General features: G+C 33.8%; 1 protein-coding gene across 1 annotated transcript in view; it reads right to left on the reverse strand.

Moving 5' to 3' along the window:
• The window catches only part of RAPGEF5 (Rap guanine nucleotide exchange factor 5), a 603,491-nt gene that overhangs the window by 59,422 nt on the left and 525,085 nt on the right, over positions 1–18,984 (reverse strand). Inside the window, exons 13-16 of the mRNA XM_053714138.1 lie at positions 13,917–14,061; positions 11,561–11,658; positions 9,324–9,354; positions 5,390–5,468 (exon numbers count right to left, since the gene is read on the reverse strand). Of these exons, the coding sequence (XP_053570113.1) occupies positions 5,390–5,468; positions 9,324–9,354; positions 11,561–11,658; positions 13,917–14,061 (353 nt within the window). The remainder of the gene's footprint in view (positions 1–5,389; positions 5,469–9,323; positions 9,355–11,560; positions 11,659–13,916; positions 14,062–18,984) is intronic.

Here is an 18,984-nt window from a genome sequence, read left to right on the forward strand (position 1 = left end):
CTTCAATTAGTTTATACTTATCCCAGGCATTGAAGAACCCCCAGTCTTTGCCTTTACCACCACTAATGGAAGTTTATTCCATTAATCAACTACCCTTATTCTGTGGTAAAGTAAGTTGCAACGGCAAACTCAAACCCACTCATTTAACACTATGTTGCACCCCAGCTGTGCTATTTTTATATTAATTATATACTATCACCACTTTACATTGTTAGCCAAGCCCAGAGCAACAATAAAAGGATCATAATTTACTTTTCCTATGCGCCTCTCATCCTTCCGCTGATTTATCTTAAAGCGATTGACTAAAGCGCAAATGTATTACATATTTATATGCCCTGTTTTTGGTTTTCTTGCTTATGTATTGTTTTTAATCAGTATTAAGAACACCAAGCTTTATACTGCTATATACTAACCATATAATGTGCATACTTTTTTTACTTGAAATAATTATTATAATTACTTTCTTTTGGACATAAAACAGCACAGCTGACTCCAATAATGCCATGATTAGCATATGATGGCTTCAAGTTAATTATATTGTACTTATTGTAGCACATTTTGTGCATAATGGGAAACTTAAAATTAGACTGAAGCCCCTTACACCTTTTAAACAGGGACATTTTAAAAAGAAATACTATATATTATGATCTTCAACTAACAGCCTCACACAGGATTATAACTAATGGTAAACAATGGTCAATCGGTGTTAAAGAGACATAAATTCAAGATGCAATTGTTTCATTATGCACAGTAAATTATTATACAATTCATTTTCGTTATTTATTTAAATTGTAGTTCTCCCACTTCCAGAGAGAGGGGCTGTGGTTCATTCTATGGGAGTCAGAACCCTGGCTTTAGTAATTTCTGCATGGTGCAGGAGCTCATTTATATATGTCCTTAATTGGTAACTGCAAAACACATGCAATAAACAACACTTTTAAAGGAATGTTTCTGCTAGACTTCAAAACAATGCACATTTTGTTAACAAAAAACAATATTTAAAAACAAAATAATTAATTTGTATGCAGATTTTTTTTTCTATGCAATGGATACATCCTGCCTATCTGATTGATGTATTCCAGAACTCAGGTGTCCCTTACAGGCCAGATTTTGAGGATATCTGAACTGGAGCAGGTGAAATAATCAACTGATTTGTAAACATGGTTATTAGCCTGCTCTTAGCCAAGGTAATCCTGAAAATCTGGCCTGTTAGGAAGGGCTGTACCTTGGCAGCCACCTGGTTTACAGAAGTAAGAGTGGGCTCAATTGCTGATAAATATAAATGTCCCTTTAAATACAATGTTTAAAAACCTACATTCTGCTATTAGATCATAAAATGATGTATATAATAAATGTGTGTTGAGATCTTTTTAAAGTCCAGGAAGCTGGATGGACATTTATGTTAATCTCAATGATCACAGAATAAATCAAACTTTAAAATATAGATAAGCACACTAATCAATAATATAAATCTATAATTTACAGTAATTCAATCTAAACATGTCAAATGCAATTACCAAAAAATACATGCAGCAAGATAATCTGAAAATCTTAACTTTCTATGTACAGCGAGAGACAGCAGCTGCTTATCTAATCTTTCCAGCAGATATTTCTCAACATGTACTGAATTACTGATCTTGACTCCATGGCTTTAAAACGTGTGCTTGTGGTTATTTTGCTATTACAATGACAGGGCTAGAATACAAGTGGAGCGCTAATAAACCGCACATCCGCAAATTCGCCCGTTTATGGGTGCACAATGAATAACCAGCCATTACAAGTAGCAGGTTATTGCTACCACGAGCTCACAGTAGCAATAAGCGCTCCTAAATTTACCAGAGGTCAGACCTCTGGTTAATTTTAAAAATGTCCCCCAATTGCCCTTAAAATTTAGTGTAGTGTGCATTATAAAAAAAACATTTTGCATCTTTTTTTTAATAATAATAACTGCAGGAGGTAGTTTTAAGTGGTTTAAAGTGGCGGGTGTGGGATGTAAAGTGCCTTTACATTGCGGTCTATGGGGACTGTGTTATCCCTGTAGATATATATGTATATATATTTATATATGCCTCCCATCTCTGCAGAACTTACCCCCGTTGCTGCGCTAGATTATCTGCAGTGTCTCATGGCATGAGAACGTGACTCCCATTGGAGCCTATGGAAGCACGCCCTTGTAAGCGCAATGCTTCCGTGCAATGCAAAGGCTAGGCCGCGTTCAGATTGCTCCTGATTTGTAATACCAGCGCACATTTGCGTGCGCTGGTATTACTAAGTTGAGTGTAAATATCGCTTTCCTGGAAGCGATATTTTGCGCTCAACTTGTAATCTGGCCCTTAATCAACTAAATTAAGTGAATAGAGTAGACTTTTGTACATGCTAAAATTACAAGTATCAGGTAAACAAATAAGGCTTTCTGGTAGAAGAATTATATTTATGCTAAACTTTCATTTATAAAAAAAAGTGTTTAAAAAACAAAAAAGAACACTTAGAAATAGCACACGCTGACATACACATAAAAGTACAATATCAAAATGCTATAACATTTGTACAAACCTTATGCATTTTATACACTTGATATTTTCATCTAGGATATATTATCATTTTCTGTAAGATTTCAGCTGATAAACAAAACCTGGCTTTCTTTACTATACTGTGTTAATATAATCTGCTCAGATATACCTAATTGCTCTGCCCATTAAATCTATGTATTTCTAGCAATCTGTTAATTATTTCACTCCTACATATGTAACTGCCGATTTTCTATTGACCTATGTTATCAGTAAGTTTATGCGTGATCCACAGCAGGATTTACCTATTTGGTGCTTATAGGAAACATTTATTTAGGCACTTCCCTTACTTTTTAACCCACTAGTGCTTGGTGGTACTACCATTTAAGGGACAGTCTAAACTAAAATTGTTATTGTTTAAAAATATAGATAATCCCTTTATTACCCATTCCCCAGGTTTGCATAGCCAACATTGCTAGATTAATATACTTTATAACATTTACCTATAAATGTCTGCCTGTTTCAAAGGCTCTATAGACAGCGTCTTAATCACATGATTTTTGTATTTGCTTTTCAAAACAGGAGACTGCTAGTTCATGTGGGTCATATAGATAACTATGTGTTCACGCCTGAGGAGTTATTTAAGATTTAGCACAACACAATAGTAAATGCAAGTCAATAGATAAAAAAAAAACTGTGTTTGTTGTGCAAAACTGGGGAATGGATACTAAAGGGATTAACTATCTTTTAAAACGATAACAATTCTATTGTAGACTGTCCCTTTAAATGTGATCTTCATATTACCAAGCGCACAACCGCATACCTGCTTAAAAGGCTCCTACCTATACATTTCTTAATAGGTCTTGGTAGATGATACATAAGAGATTATACAATAATAGTGAATGTATTGTCCAGTTTTATCATGTAACCAACCACAAAGTTACCTTTCTTAGGTAATATGCTCCTATGCAGTTTATTATATTGCCCAAGAAATCTGGCACTGGCACTTCCTTGGCAGCTATTTAGTGCCATAGCCCACAAGCATTGGTTAGAGTTGTGATGAGGGAAATTCACTATTTGGTAAATAATATTTATTGACCACTTACAATCTTTTTAAAGTGACGTTGAGTTTTGCATAACTTGTCATTACCAATTGACCATTGCTATGGAGCACAAGAGTGGACTTCAATATTTTCAACAGTTAATCAATAAAGAGCAGGGCAGATTAATGGAAAGTTCAACTGAGCAATTGTCTAAGGTCCACTGGGAAATGATTACCAAATTGCATTATCATAAAGGGAGAAATTACTAATGTCTTGCATTACTCTACACTAGTCTGTGATGTCTTTATTATGTGCACGTGTGGTATAAACTACACATGGATTTAATGTCTTTAAGAACAAATACTATATAGCATAAATAAATTGGATAATGGTAAAAGGCAGCACATTTCAAATAAAATGTTTTATTGTTTAAATTTAAAAACATATAGCATAATTTATAGCTTTAGTCCATATAGCATGGAGAAAAGAAGATAAAAAAGAGAGAGAATATAATAACCAGACAATAAAGATTATGGGCCAGATTATGAGTGGAGCGCTAACAGTTACGCATGAACGATAAGGGGTTTATCGCGGGTATTTGCTGTCGTCAGGTATACCGCTTTTATTGCAAGTTGAAAGTAAACACGATTGCTTGAGCGCAATTGTGATTTACGCTAGAATGATTACTGCATCCTCAGAGTACTGTTTAACTGTTTTGCGAAACAAAAAAGTTTCACCAAACACATAAAAAATACATTACGAAGTACAATTACACTCATAACAACACCATCTAATAAAAATTATTAAAAGTTATAAGGGCTCAAACATATAAGGTCTCAGGGGTTAGGAAAAAAAAAAAGGCAGACAAAGGGCAGGCAAACTTAGAGATACATACATATACATGTCTAAATATATATATATATATATATATATGCGTGTGTAAATATGTATTTATGTGTGTATATATGTATTTACAGACATATATACAAATATAAACACATTAATACATATGTACACACACACACATATATACATTGGAGCCCTTTGCAGTTAAGTAGATGAAAGCATGTAAAATCATGTTTTTTTAATACCTTTTCTATTTATATTTTCACCTAAAGTACTGAATTCACTGCCTTTATTTGTGAGGCGTTTCTTAACCTTACAAATGGGTCTCTTTTTTCTTTCTTGGAACCTTGAACTGGTTTAATGAGTGATTTAAGGGGTCTGAACTAAAATAAATATTGCTTGAAACTAATTAAGTAACTTTACACTTTTTGTAGTAATATATGTATATGACGCTTTGATTAGCTGATAGTTGCCACATGATAAAAGGGGAATGAAAGGACACTTAAATTTGTCATTAAACATGTAATGCTCATTTGAAATTTGAAGAAAATTTTATTGCATTGTCTTTTTATTATGCATACATTGATTATGCAATTTGACTGTGTTTAATGGTTCTTTAAATGGTGGCATAAAAACTATGCTTGTGGCAGAAAAGGATGAAATAATTCTTTACAGAATACATTAGTGGGGAAAAAACCTGGAGCCAAAGTGATAGGTACAAATGTATTTACAATACGGGTTGATAGTGATATAAGCAGACTTATTGGAGCATAATGGTATATTTATATTTAACATCAACTGTAGCATCTAATATGCAGAATAATTTGTGGTTACCCAGTGAGTTACAAGAAAATAAAAATGAATAATGTGATTTTTTTTCTTCTCAGCAGTGTTTTAGCTGCACAGTTTAATTCTTGAAAAGCTTTGTCTCACGTAAGCTGTCAAGTGTAATTAGGCTATAATCACCTCCACCCACTAATATCTTATACGTACTTTCCTCTATTTCATTTGCAGTTCCTCTGTGCTGCAGCCAATTCTCCTTCAGACTGAATTGGTGGAAAAAGGCTTTATTCTGTGGAAACACAAGAAAGAACAATATAATGATGTGTTCATCTCATTACGGCTCACTAGTGTTCCAGAACAACCTGATAGTAGAAAACCCACCCATCCACTAAGACCACAAGAACCAAAGTACTTCCTTAAGGACAAAAGGAGCTGAGCAAATCTTAACCCCAAAAAATGCATGAGAATAATTACATTCAGATTTCCCACTAGTTACAATTCTGCAAATAATCTCATTGTGCTAAATACGTTTCCTTTAGTATATTTGTGTCTGTATTAAGATCAGTATAATAGCTGGGTTTTTGTAATCTATGTGTAAGGTATGCACATGATCTGCAATACATGTGATTATGTTTAACCCCTTGTCAGCCAGGGTGAACTGCAAAACATTGTAAATGGGAACATTATGCTGTAGCCCGCTCTGATAAATATAGGGTTAAATAGATGAAGGCTGTGGATTGCATATTTATTTTAACTTTAGAAGCCAGCAGGAATACTGAGAAGCCAGTCACACTTTTTTCTTAGATAAGGATTTTTGCATATAGATATGTAGAGTAATAACGAATATTTGATTAATATTTTTCCACAAAACAATCCCATCAATTCTCTAATTCAGTTACTAGCAAAAGTGATTTAGATGGACACAGAAATGATGGATTTATTTGAATGTACTACTTTTAGCCCAGCCTATAGAGCATATACTTTTTTGCTTAAAGGGACATGAAACCCAAACTTTTTCTTTTATGATTTAGATAGACCATGCAATTGTAAACACATTTCCAATTTACTTCCATTATTAAATTTGCTTAGTTCTTTTGGTATCCTTTGTTGAAAAGAATACCTAGGTAGGCTCAAGAGCTGGGAACTAGCTGCTGATTGGTGGCTGCACACATATGCTCTTGTCATTGGTTTACAGATGTGTTCAGCTAACTCTCGGTAGTGCATAATAGAAGTGAACCTGAAAGTTTTTTTAAAATCAGATGCACTATCTGAATCACAAAAGAAAAATTTGGGTTTTACGTCCCTTTAAAAATATGCATTACAGATTTCAAAATTTTAAATGGTTGTTCTTTCATTAGCAAATTCTAAGCAAATAAGGCATTACTCTGAGAGACCGCCCACTACTTATTGTTATAGGGGATGATAGACTAAATCACGTCTTTGGAAATGCTGAGCAAGTGCCCGGTAATATTTAATTCTCTTTCCTGTGGTAACTAACATCCAGCAGTGCACTGTCCTACAGTATAACGGCTCATGCAATACGGTCTCAGATTGCAGTCCGGGCCTACTTGACCCTATAAAAAGGTATAAACAAATGTATTATCTATATGCTATGCTGGAAGCATCATTGCTTGTCATAGTTACTTAATCTCATTTATCTAACTTTCTAAACAAATTATTCCGTTCAGAAACAAATTCCCAGGCCCTACTTGAATTAGCGAACTGAGAAATAAGTAATTATTTTCACATAGTTATTTTCTGTCTATAAACCTAATATATCAGGATCCCAGTTTAAGTTTTCAATCTCATTAATTCCAGGAGTTTTATCTAAATGTTAGTGTATTGTTTTAAGACTCAGTGGTTCACATATTGCCTGCTAAACATGTTACTTACTATATATTACACACATATACTACTTTCCATAAACATAATCTTATTTAGCTATTTGACTGTTTTTCCTTCCTAATTTTTCTAAATGCTGATTAAGACTAAACAATAGTAGACACAATGTACACTTTTGTTGTCCGTTTTTAAAGATGAACCTAGATTAAGTTCTCTGTGATATATAATATTTAATCACAAAAAGCTAACACCTAAATATACAAAGTTATTAAAGGGATGTGGCACTCAAAAAATTCTATGATTTACAGAAAACATCAGCAGACACACGTTAAAGGGACAGTGTACTGTAACATTTTTTTCCCAATGATCCATTTTGCCTGCTGGAGTGTATTGTTTACAAATAGCTCCATTACCTTTATTTTTGCATTTGAATTTGTCGTTTTTACCTGTGGTATGCCCACCTATACTGACATTTTTAATACTAAAGTACTGGCTATAAAAAAAGCTATGTAACTATAGCCAGCAGAGGGAATTATACTCCCAGTGGGAGGTAGGAGAGACAAGTAATAAAATGTTAATTTTCAATGGTTCTCTTAAGGAGTCCAATGATCAAAAACTCTCCAGAATGGAGAGAAATATTGCAAGATCTTTGAGGGGCTTTTTAAAACATTATATTGCAATGACTATGCCTCTCCTTTACAGCTAAAACCATGCATAGCTAGACAAAAAGCTCTCAAGCTAAAATTTGTCTTTCTAAAATTATTTGAGGAATCTCGCAGTGGAGAGCTTTAGATCATCATCCCTAAGCATTGGACTTTGGTATACTGACAGAGATAAGATAAGGAAGCGTGTGTGTGTGTATGTGTGTGTATGCTCTGATTCATTTTGCACTAGTTTCCCTTGATAACAAATACAATTATAAATCCCACAATTAAAGAGACATCAAAGTCCATGATATGGTTATAGGCAATGGGCATACACATTTGTTTTTTGCGCATGCTCTTGTGCAAGTGATGTCACATTGCCAGCGGCACTCTGAGCATGCTCAGAAGGCAAATGCATGTGCACATGACCTTTTGTTATACCATCAGCAGGTTCCCTGCAGTAATAACTTTTATAAGGAGACAATTCGGCAGATTTTCTCAATATATTTAAATATGTGTATGGCCCTTTAATCATGCACAAGACGACTAGAGTACCAAATGAAATGTATGCAGAAATATTTTATCATGTACCTGATTTTACGTGCAGAGATCTACAGCTGTTTTTTTAAGCACTGCAGATTAATGCGCTTCTCTATAGAACAGCCTTTGTTTTCCCCCTACATATAAAAGCTTTCATCTTCCAATCAGGATATTTTTCTTGATCATTTCACATTTTTTGCAATCATTTTTACAGTTTAACAATAGCAGTATTTTGTTTGATATATTATACTCTCAGGATAGGTTGGAGAAAGAAACAAAGCATCTTGCATTCTCAGTTGAAGAACAAAGCAGGCCTGTGTAGTGCATAGCTTTTGCCCTCACACAGGTTTATTGGGATCAGTATATTATATGTAGCATCATTACATCTCTCACAACATAGATACTCGATAATGACTGGCTTTTTAGTAGCCCGAGGCTATACGCAATGTGATGCTTCCCAGTCCCATGTAATTTATCTCATGAGGCCGACAGGTGAGAATCTATTTTACCCCTGAGGAAATTATTCCTTTTATGGAAGTCACACTACAATACATTTTCAGTAACACCTAAATGTTTCTGTGTCCACTAACATATACTTTTGATATTTTATAATATCAACATTTTCTTATCTTATTTGCAACATACACTTAATTGTGCTGGCTTCCCAGAATTTCTGGGGGGTTTTAATTCAACTTGCCAAGAATAATTTATCCTAACTGAAGTGTAGCACTGCTTTATTATTGCCTCACATTTATGAATAAACTTTATTTATACAAACAAAAGAAAGAAAAATGTTTTTTATTGTATTGCTTCCAGTTAATACAGATTCCTTAAGAGATCCTGATATTTTTAATAGACAGCTGTATTTATAGAACAAGATATTTAGTTATATTAACTTCAAAAGACTTTAAAAATATCTTCATCATGTGCAAGGACAATTCTTATACAAAACAGAGTTATATTGTTAAAATTTCGTATATTGACAGTATATTAAGTATTTTAAACAGATTGTATTTCAATAATACTTATAATTATTTCATTTATAGACGTATGTATAAGCTGGTAGGTGTCCTATATGGTTTACTATAGTACAAAGCCATAGAGATATAAAAATATACCTTTTTATGAGGTGAGTATTCATCGACAGTGCTAAAATGAGAATAAAGAAAATCTTTATCAGCAACATGTTATAGAACAATAACCAAATTTTACTATAAAATAGTATATACTAATGTCATAAATAAAATAAATGATTGAATATTAAAAGGACAATGTAATGCAAACATTCCCTTGTCCCAGTTCATTAGAAAATGCAATTTTCGTATCACTGAGTAGAACTATGTAACTGAAAATATGCACCATGTTGCACTTGGCCTACCACAAACAATAATGTGTTATCAGGTATTAAACATTGTTGCTTAAAATGCATTTTAACTCACCAGATCCATAAATAGCCAGCCCTAACCTTTCAGTGTCAAGTCGTCAGTTTAGTGTTGCACTTGTGTGCCATCCAAAATATTGCTTTTAGGACCAGGTATTAGCTGTTGTTGATTGCTATTGTGCATTCAAAAACGTGCAAGGTGTATGGCAAAGAACTTAAACGAAAAATCCACTGCTAGAGCAGAATTTTGCGCTCCATTGGCTTAAAGGACCATGATACCCAAATGTTGAAACACTTGAAAGTGATGCAGCATAACTGTAAAAAGCAGACTAGAAAATATCACCTGAACATCTCTATGTAAAAAAGAAAGATATTTTACCACAAAATGTCCTAAGTATACACATCCCATTGTAAAGGACTTTAAGCAGCAAATCAGTATGTCTGTCCCGGGACAGGCAAGGGAGTGCGCTTCGTGCACACTCATCTTATTTCCCTATTCAGTTTAAGGAAGTTTACTATAAAATCTCATGAGAGTTGAGTGAAATCTCATGAGATCACAGTAAAAGAGCTCATGACCTCAGCACTACTGATGCTGATTGGCTGCTGTTCATTTCTTCATTTTTTATTTTATTTTTTACCTGCAGCTGAGCAGTAACTGAAGTATAACTTTTTACACAGAACTTACTCTGGTGAGCTGAGGAAATTGTGAGGTAAAATATCTTCCTTTTTTACATAGAGATGCTCAGGTGATATTTTCCTGTCAGCTTTTTTACAGTTATACTGCATCAGTTTCTAGTGATTTAGCATATGAGTATTATGCCCCTTTAACTCTGCCATGAATTTTAGTGTGGGAAGTCTATTATCTGAGGGAAACAATGAACCAGCGCTAACCAATATGAATATTTAAGCGTGTATTGTACTACCCCATGCTTAATATATATTAAATGTGGTCTTGTAATTGGAGAGCAAAAATGCAAATGCAAGCGGTATGGATTGAGCTCCAGCACTGCCACTTGCCTTTTTGCTGTCCAAAAGTCCTGCTTGGGAGCTGAAAATATTGCATTTTTCAAAGAAAGAGACCATGATTGGCAGCTACTTTTGACTGTTGCCCCAAATTAGCTCACTACCTGTGCCCTTCTTGGGACCTGCAATGCTTGTGCCTTTCAAGCAGGTCTTTATCTATGTGTTTAACTTGCATTGGGTATTAAACGCATGGTCAGCTATGTCTAGAAGTGCATAAATAACATACTCTTCTGACATAGAACATGTCATTCTTGTCTTAGATTGTCTCTTTAAAGAACCGGAGCATTATCACCACCAATGTTTGATATTTAAAAAAAACAACCAAAAAACAACCAAAAAAACACCCATATTCAACAGTTTATAAAGAAATGAAGAAATGTTGACTTATGTGTCACATTTTAAAATGTGGCATTTTGTTATATCATTGTATACAGTCCAACAGTTACCTTCACTATAGTGCATATAACTTGATTTAAAAGACCTAAGCCCACAACATGTATCTTGTTTCGAGATGCTAAAGAATAATATTGGCTTAAGTATCAGTCAAACCTATAGAATAGTTATGTAAAAGATATATGTGTTACTGAAGCATTCTTGGAACCTTTAGCAACCGAGGTCACTGTGAAGTAAGGGAACACTAATTCTCTATAACGTCTCTTTATACAGTTCTTCATCTTCTTTATATAACAAGAAGTAATGATCCCCAACTTTCATCTGATGTTCCTTCCCCCCTCTATAATACTTGGCAGAAGCACAAATATTTTTAAAATCCCTCTATTTCCAACCAAGAATGATTTCCTTTCCCTTGAACCTCAGTGCATGTTTATTGTATTACTGTGTTAATCTTCCTCCTCAGTTCTTTAACACATGAACTTTTGACCCAAGTATGATAAATGGCCTTTTGCGGTATAAAGATTTTTTTTCAAGAGAATATAAAATGATGCCACTTACTGACGCCGATGTATTCGCAGAACTTTTTGGAATTGTTTTAATTCCTTTTCCAACATGGGATATTCATAAACATCATCTAGTACATAGCGATAGAGTGTCTGAAAATAAATATACATGTCACGCTTCATTTGTTTCAGCTTCTGTGCATCAAAAAGCCCAAGGCAATATCAAGCAACAGCATGTAGTGTTGAAATACACATGTCAGAAAATACCAGTCTACATTTTCAACCTATAAATTTAGCCTTGAACTCATCTAGCTTAAAAAATGTAAGTTATTTTTATGAAGATTCCTAGCTTCAATTTAGGCATACAGGACATGTCAGCAATATACAAAAGAAGTGGTTAGATCATTTTTTTGTCTACATAATTTTCATATAGGAATGACTCTAAACAGAGAGGATGTGTCAAATATTGGCATATAGGCAGAAAACCCTTTATTCAAACTGCTTGGGACCAGAAAAGGATAGGATTTCGGAATAGTTTGGATTTAGGAATATCTGCATCTGTACAATGGGACAAGGACTGGGCCTAAGTGTAAAAAACTATATCTTATGTAATGTAGGCAATATTTACATGTCATAATATAGCTTATGCATGCATTATATAGTTTTATATCATTTTAATACTTTAGTATGTATACAACCATCAGAAAGATACATTACAATACTATATTCAGAAAGGTAATATTTCTTGTTTTAAATAAATATAGACTATAATTTGTATTTTATAACACACAAAAAACAAACCAAAGATACAGGCAGAAAAGACTAACTTACAGGCAGGGAAATATATACATTTTCGGATAATTTTATTATTACAAAAAATATTAATTATAAAGTTTAGACTTCAGAATAAGTTTGGATTTATTCTGAGCGCAACCATATTGATGCAACTAAACCACTATGTAAAAAAAATAAAATGATTTGAGCGTCTCTAGCAGTTTGTATTGCTGTATAATAGAAAAACTAGTCCTTTCAGACCATAGATGGACATTTTTCAATAGTGGTGTATGTCCTAGCAAGGGAGATGTCATTATTTTCTCTCTAAATCTGTCCAACAAATCTGTGTTATGTCAACCTTCTAAAGATTAATCTGACATCTCCTTTTATTTTTTTCTAAAGAGAGAGTTAATATAATCCTCAGAATACATTTTTCATTTCCTTGCAGCCTATAGCAAATGATTTAGCTAACTAACCTGAAAGAATAAAGAATACATTTTGGATTTGCGCAGAAGAGATCATTTGCTTTTATATTTTATTTTGGCCTCAATGTGTTGTGAATTACAATTATTTGCTTTTCTATTGTTTATATTAACATTAGAGTTTGTTTCTGCTTAGTATTTGTATATGATATATGTGAGCTTTCTTTTAAATGTATTTATTTTTGCTCTGAAAATGGCCAAGGGTTAAATGTACATTAGTTAGTTATTATGCAGTAATAGTTTAGCTAGGGTTTTTACATTCTGGAATTTAATTAATACCTATAAGCAAAGGGGCATTTAAGTCTTTTATTATTATTTATTTTTTTGCATTTAAAGCGACATTTCAAACTTTTTTTATGTTTAAATTAATTATTATAAAAAAAATATTTTTGTCTTATTGTGCTCGTCACTGTCCACCAATATGGCGGTAGATATCTCTAACAAGTAGTGAGCAAGTTGTGCATAAAACAAGTGCGTATATAGCAGCTAAGACAGAATAAGACTGTGGCGACTAGCTACCATAAAGCTGCAGACAGTGGCCCCTACAGTGCAATGTAAATACAACTGACCTTAAGTTATGCATTACTATCCCTATGTTTGGATTTGCATGGTCTGTTAAACACATTGCGCCGTTAAAGGGATACAAAACCCACATTTGTTTTTTCATTATTCAGATAGAGCGTGTGATTTTAAATAACTTTCTAATTTACTTAGGAGCCTGCTCATTTCTGAAGCACTATATGGCAGCAGTTTTGAAAGATGGCAGAACTATTTCCTGCCATGTAGTGCTCCAGATGCCTACCTAGGTCTCTCTTCAACAAAGAATATCCTGGGAACTAAGCAAATTTAATAGTAGAAGTAAATTGGAAACGTTTTTAAAATTGTATGCTTGTATCACAAAAGAACATTTTTGGGTTCCATATCCCTTTAAACATGATTTTTTTGTAAACAGTACAGACGTCCTAATATTTATCCATCAACATTAATTTCCCTTTGTAACATACAACAGTTTAGATATCATTTTATTCCATTACTTCATATTTAAATAATTGCATTAGAACTATAACTTGAGCATCTTTGAAATCAATGACTAATAAAGCAGCATATGCTTCTGTGGTCTGCTATGGGTATATAGGAAAGAAAGCCATGCCTTACCTTTAAGAACAGCTTGGAGTGCTCATCATCATGTAACCAGTTTTTGTAAAGAGCAGTCCACTGGGATGCGAGTAGCAAGACTTTCCGCTTTGTGCGCACAGCCTCTGGGCTCTCTACTTTGCCATCATACTTCTTTGCACAATAGGTAATTTCAGGTCAAGGAATAATAACAAAGGAAACATCATTTACTTTGAAAGATGAGAGGCGTATGATGCTGAAAATAGAGGAATAATAAACTGGATCTTTTAAATGGCGGCTCATCAATCACCTTTATATATTATGGGGAACAGCATCTTTTTAACAAAATCAGGTGAGATTTTGCTACTCTCCAAGATGCAGATTGAGTTGGATAGAATAATAAAAAATAATTGTTTTCTCTTCTGGTGACAACTCAAATCTAGTTTCTTTTCCCATATAATAAAACCGTAGTCATTTGTCAATGTCAACACAACCTCTTGCTCCTCGTTTCACTGATCTCTACTCTATCTTTACACAGCTCCCTAATTAATTTCAGAACATGATATACTTTAAATATTTGGTTTAGTAGACCAGAAGTTCTACATGCAAATCTCAACATTCCGTCCACTGATGTTTCATTAAGAGACGTGTTATTACAAAATTAAAATACTCTAATTTGTTAGATGGTTATTTTTGCACTGGTTCCTGAAGCGAACTATGAGGCTGATCACAACTATTTAGAAAAATGTATCAAATGATTATCAACAGAAACCACCATTAAAATCTATAGGGATTTTTGTAAATAAATCATTTAAAAGGTTTGTGATCAACCCCTATGTGTTTAACCTCCAGCTAAATTCTCAAATAGGAACCAAAACACATTGCAGATTGCAGCCCCAGAGCAGTATATGGCGACGCGCCAATTAGGGTCAGCCAATCACCAGCTGTGTCTTCTTCAGGAGCTGCATGCTGTTGGTATACAGTTAGCGAGGAGCTATACAACAAAAGAACACAATCTAATGAAGTAGAAAATCCTTTCATTTCTGCTCCTTTATCTTTTGGAATTGTCCCTATTCTAAAATAACCTATACATTACATGATGTCAATTTACTAGTTTTTTTTCTTGTGTATTTTAGGATGGCATGATCTTCTTATACATACAAAAATATATATTGAAATAATTTTCAGAGATATTTTTACAGTACAGTTAAAAAAAACACCACTTCATTAAATTAAGTGGCCTCCAGCACATGCAATTGCTCCAGTTTATACTTCTGTAGACTATGGGGTAGATTTTTACCCGCAATGTTTCCAGCTTGCCGGAAACATAAGTTAAGAAGCTGCGATCAATAACCACATAGCTATTAGATTGTTGGGCACTTGTACCCATCAGTAACGTTTCATCACAAACCCTTATTGGTTTACTATACACCATATACACCATTAATTTCTTAAATGAAGCAAACAATAGTAGCGGTATGTGGAACAAGTAAATTCCATTACATGCATGGGATTCACTTGTCCCCATTAATCCTCTACTATTGTTTGCTTGACAACGCTGAAGAGCGCATGCACGGTATGTATTTCTTATCAGACAACTGACGGAACGTCACTTCCGTTCGGTAGTCTGATAAGTTTGCTCTTCTGACAGAACAGCGGCATTGCACAAGCATTTCACCAGAAATGCTTGTGCAATGTTAAATGCCAACAGCGCATTTAGCGATGTCCGTCCGACATTGGATAAATCTTTTAAATTAAATGAAAGCAATACTTAAATAGAAAAATATTCTATGAGGAATAAGTTCACTCATCGAAGGACTATAATGTATATAATGGCATAAATAGTTGTGACAAAACATGGCCTAAAATTGTATTACATTTTTTTACCATAATACAGGTTTAAACAAGAATGGCTTTCACCTGTTCAATATGGAAGTCTGTCTACAAGTGTTTTTTTTTACTCTCCATTGATGCAATCTATGATCCGTCACATCTGCAGTATAATGTCTGATCTTGTTTCAATGCACATCTGTTGCTTTCCAAAAACAAAGCAATGCCAGAGTAATCATGTTCCTATCAGTATTTAAACTTTATGTGCCAGTCTTTACCGCGCCTGAAAAATATATAGGCAGGTAATATTTTTTTAAGGATTGTTCTTAAACTGTTGTTTGAAGTTCTAATTCGTAAAGTGATGATCAACTGACATATTTTACCCTGAAGCATTACAACTTGCAAAAGGCAGTACATGAACATGGTATGTGGGTAAGGAGCGGAATGCATTTTGTGTCCTCGAGCACAAAAGGGAAAATAATTAATCATAGACCTGCCATAAAAGTGAAAATGTGAAATAGTCAACATGTTCCTTCTTGCACATGCCACCCTCAACACCAATCACTTCTAATCAATGGCTGCTCCCTCACACACAGCATGTTTGCGGATCCTCACATTTGCCATGTATTGTCTATATCAACAAGAACAACACAAATCATACTTATAAAAGTATCCATAGCATGATTCAATCCCCCAAGTAGTAACAAAGCCAAAGCCTCACCTTTTTAAGGTGGCAAAAGAACCCACTTGTTCTGCTTGATTATATTGCTATGTAAAAATCAATAAACTAAAGATATAAAGGAGGTAGGAATAGTGAGTGTTTTTAGGACCTGAGTCAATATATGAAAAAAATCAGTAATGATTTTAAATGAATTGGTTTAACTTGGCTTAGTAGCCCTCAATGACAAAAGAAAACCCTGATATAAATGTTATGAAGAGAGCACTACACCACGGTTTGGAAAGGTCCTTAGAAGATTTAACAGCTTGTAGAACCTTCACCCAAAATGAAATAGACACAATCATATGGGAAATGATCACAGCCATTGTTGTTTTCCTTTCACTAGCTTTATATTATGATAGAAATGCAAAATGACAAATACCTTAAAGGGACACTAAACCCACATTTTTTCTTTAATGAATAGAGCATGCAATTTTAATCAACTTTCTAATTTACTCCTATTATCAATTTTTCTTCGTTCTCTTGCTATCTTTATTTGAAAAGAGCAAATGCAAAGCTTGGGAGCTGGCCCATTTTTGGTTGTGCACATGGGTTGTGCTTGCTGATTGGTGGATAAATGTAGCTACCAATAAGCAAGCGCTAACCAGGGTGCTGAACCTAAAATAGGCCAGCTCCTAAGTTTTTCATTCCTGCTTTTCAAATAAAGATAGCAAAAGAACGAAGAAAAATTGATAATGGGAGTAAATTAGAAAATCGCTTAAAATTGCATGCTCTATCTGAGTAATGAAAAAAATTTGGGTTTAGTATCCCTTTAAGAGACATGAGAAAAAATAAAAGGTACTGGCTAGATAACCACTTTGTCCTCATAAAACACCAAATAAGTATAGAGAAACAGCAGGATCTGTAGCTCAGCCACATGTCCATAAAAAAGCCTAAATGAAATAAAATTCTTTTATTTGAGATGCCAAAGTGATGCTTGCTCTAGTCTAAAGGGTCAGAGGGAAAAGTTGTGAAAGTGTTAACAACTAAGGTAAATTCAATATAAACACTTAAAGGGACACTGATCCCATATCTTTTCTTTCATGATTCAGATAGAGCATGCAATTTTAAGCAACTTTCTAATTTAATCCTATTGTCAATTTTCTTTGTTCTCTTGCTATCTTTATTTGAAAAGGCAGAAATTAAAGCTTTGGAGCCGGCCTATTTTTTGTTCAGTACCCTGGATAGGGCTTGCTGATTGGTGCCTGCATTTAGCTATCCATTCAGCAAGCGCAACCTAGGTTCTCAACCTAAAATGGGCCGGCTCCAAAGTTTTTATTCCTGCTTTTTCAAATAAAGTTAGCAAGAGAACAAAGAAAAAATGATAATAGAAGTAAATTAGAAAGCTGCTTAAAATTGCATGCTCTATCCGAATCATGAAAGAAAAAATGTGGGTTTAGTAACCCTTTAAGATTTATACTTGAACTGAATGTGTACCATCATGGTTTGAAAAATGATAAATAAAGGACTAATATTGGATTAAAAGTTAAGTAGACAAATGAACAATTATATAATAAATAGACACTTAATACTTATAAATAGGGATGTTATTAGTAGCTTACACAATAGATCATTGTCCCAAAATATGAGAGATAGAGAGGAGAGATAGAGAGGAGAGAAGAGATAGAGAGGAGAGAAAAGAGAGAGAGAGAGGAGAGAGAGATGAATAAATTGTCCCAACTAACAAATATGAACAAAGGGAAAAAAAATAATAATAAATAATATATATATAATTCTCTGAAGTGTTAAATTGTCCATCATATAAACTTAAAGGGATAGTAAACACAATTTTGTACTTTCATGATTCAGATAGAGCATGCAATTTTAAGCAACTTTCTAATTTACTCCAATTATCATTTTTTCTTTGTTCTCTTGCTATCTTTATTTCAAAAAGTAGGAATGTAAGCTAAGAAATCGCCGGCCCATTTTTGGTTCAGTACCCTGGCTAACGCTTGTGATTGGTGGATACAATTAGCTGCCCAATAAGCAAGAGAAACCCAGATTCTGAACCAAAATTGCACCGGCTCTTAAGCGTTACATTCTTGTTTTTCACATAAAGATACCAAGAGAAGGAAGACAAATTGATAATAGGAGTACATTAGAAAGTTTCTTAAAATTGATTGCTCTATCTGAATCATGAAAGTTTAACTTTACATTTACTGTCCCTTTAAGTATCCTAACAAAGAGAATATGAACATAAGAGAAATTGCAAAACTACTGGCAGCTAAAAAATTAACGTAGCAAACTCACCAAAGGAAGAAAAGGTTAGTTGAGAAGCAGAAGACACAACTTGGTAATGATGTAAAAAACATTTCAGAACTGCTACAAATAAACAAACCAACTGGGCATTAAAAATATGTTATTATTTATAAAATATTATGTGTGCATAGAAACGTAAAATATTGTGCTTGGAGAATGCATACATTTGCACAAAAATTACTTAAAGGGACAGGAAACCCCACAATTTTCTTTATTTGGATAAAACATACAATTTTAATCAACTTTACAATTTTTTTCTATTATCAAATGTGCTTCATTCTCTTGTTATCCTTTGAAGAAGGA

This window comes from Bombina bombina, chromosome 5 (genome assembly GCF_027579735.1).
Source record: "Bombina bombina isolate aBomBom1 chromosome 5, aBomBom1.pri, whole genome shotgun sequence".
In the NCBI taxonomy this organism is placed as follows: Eukaryota; Metazoa; Chordata; class Amphibia; order Anura; family Bombinatoridae; genus Bombina; species Bombina bombina.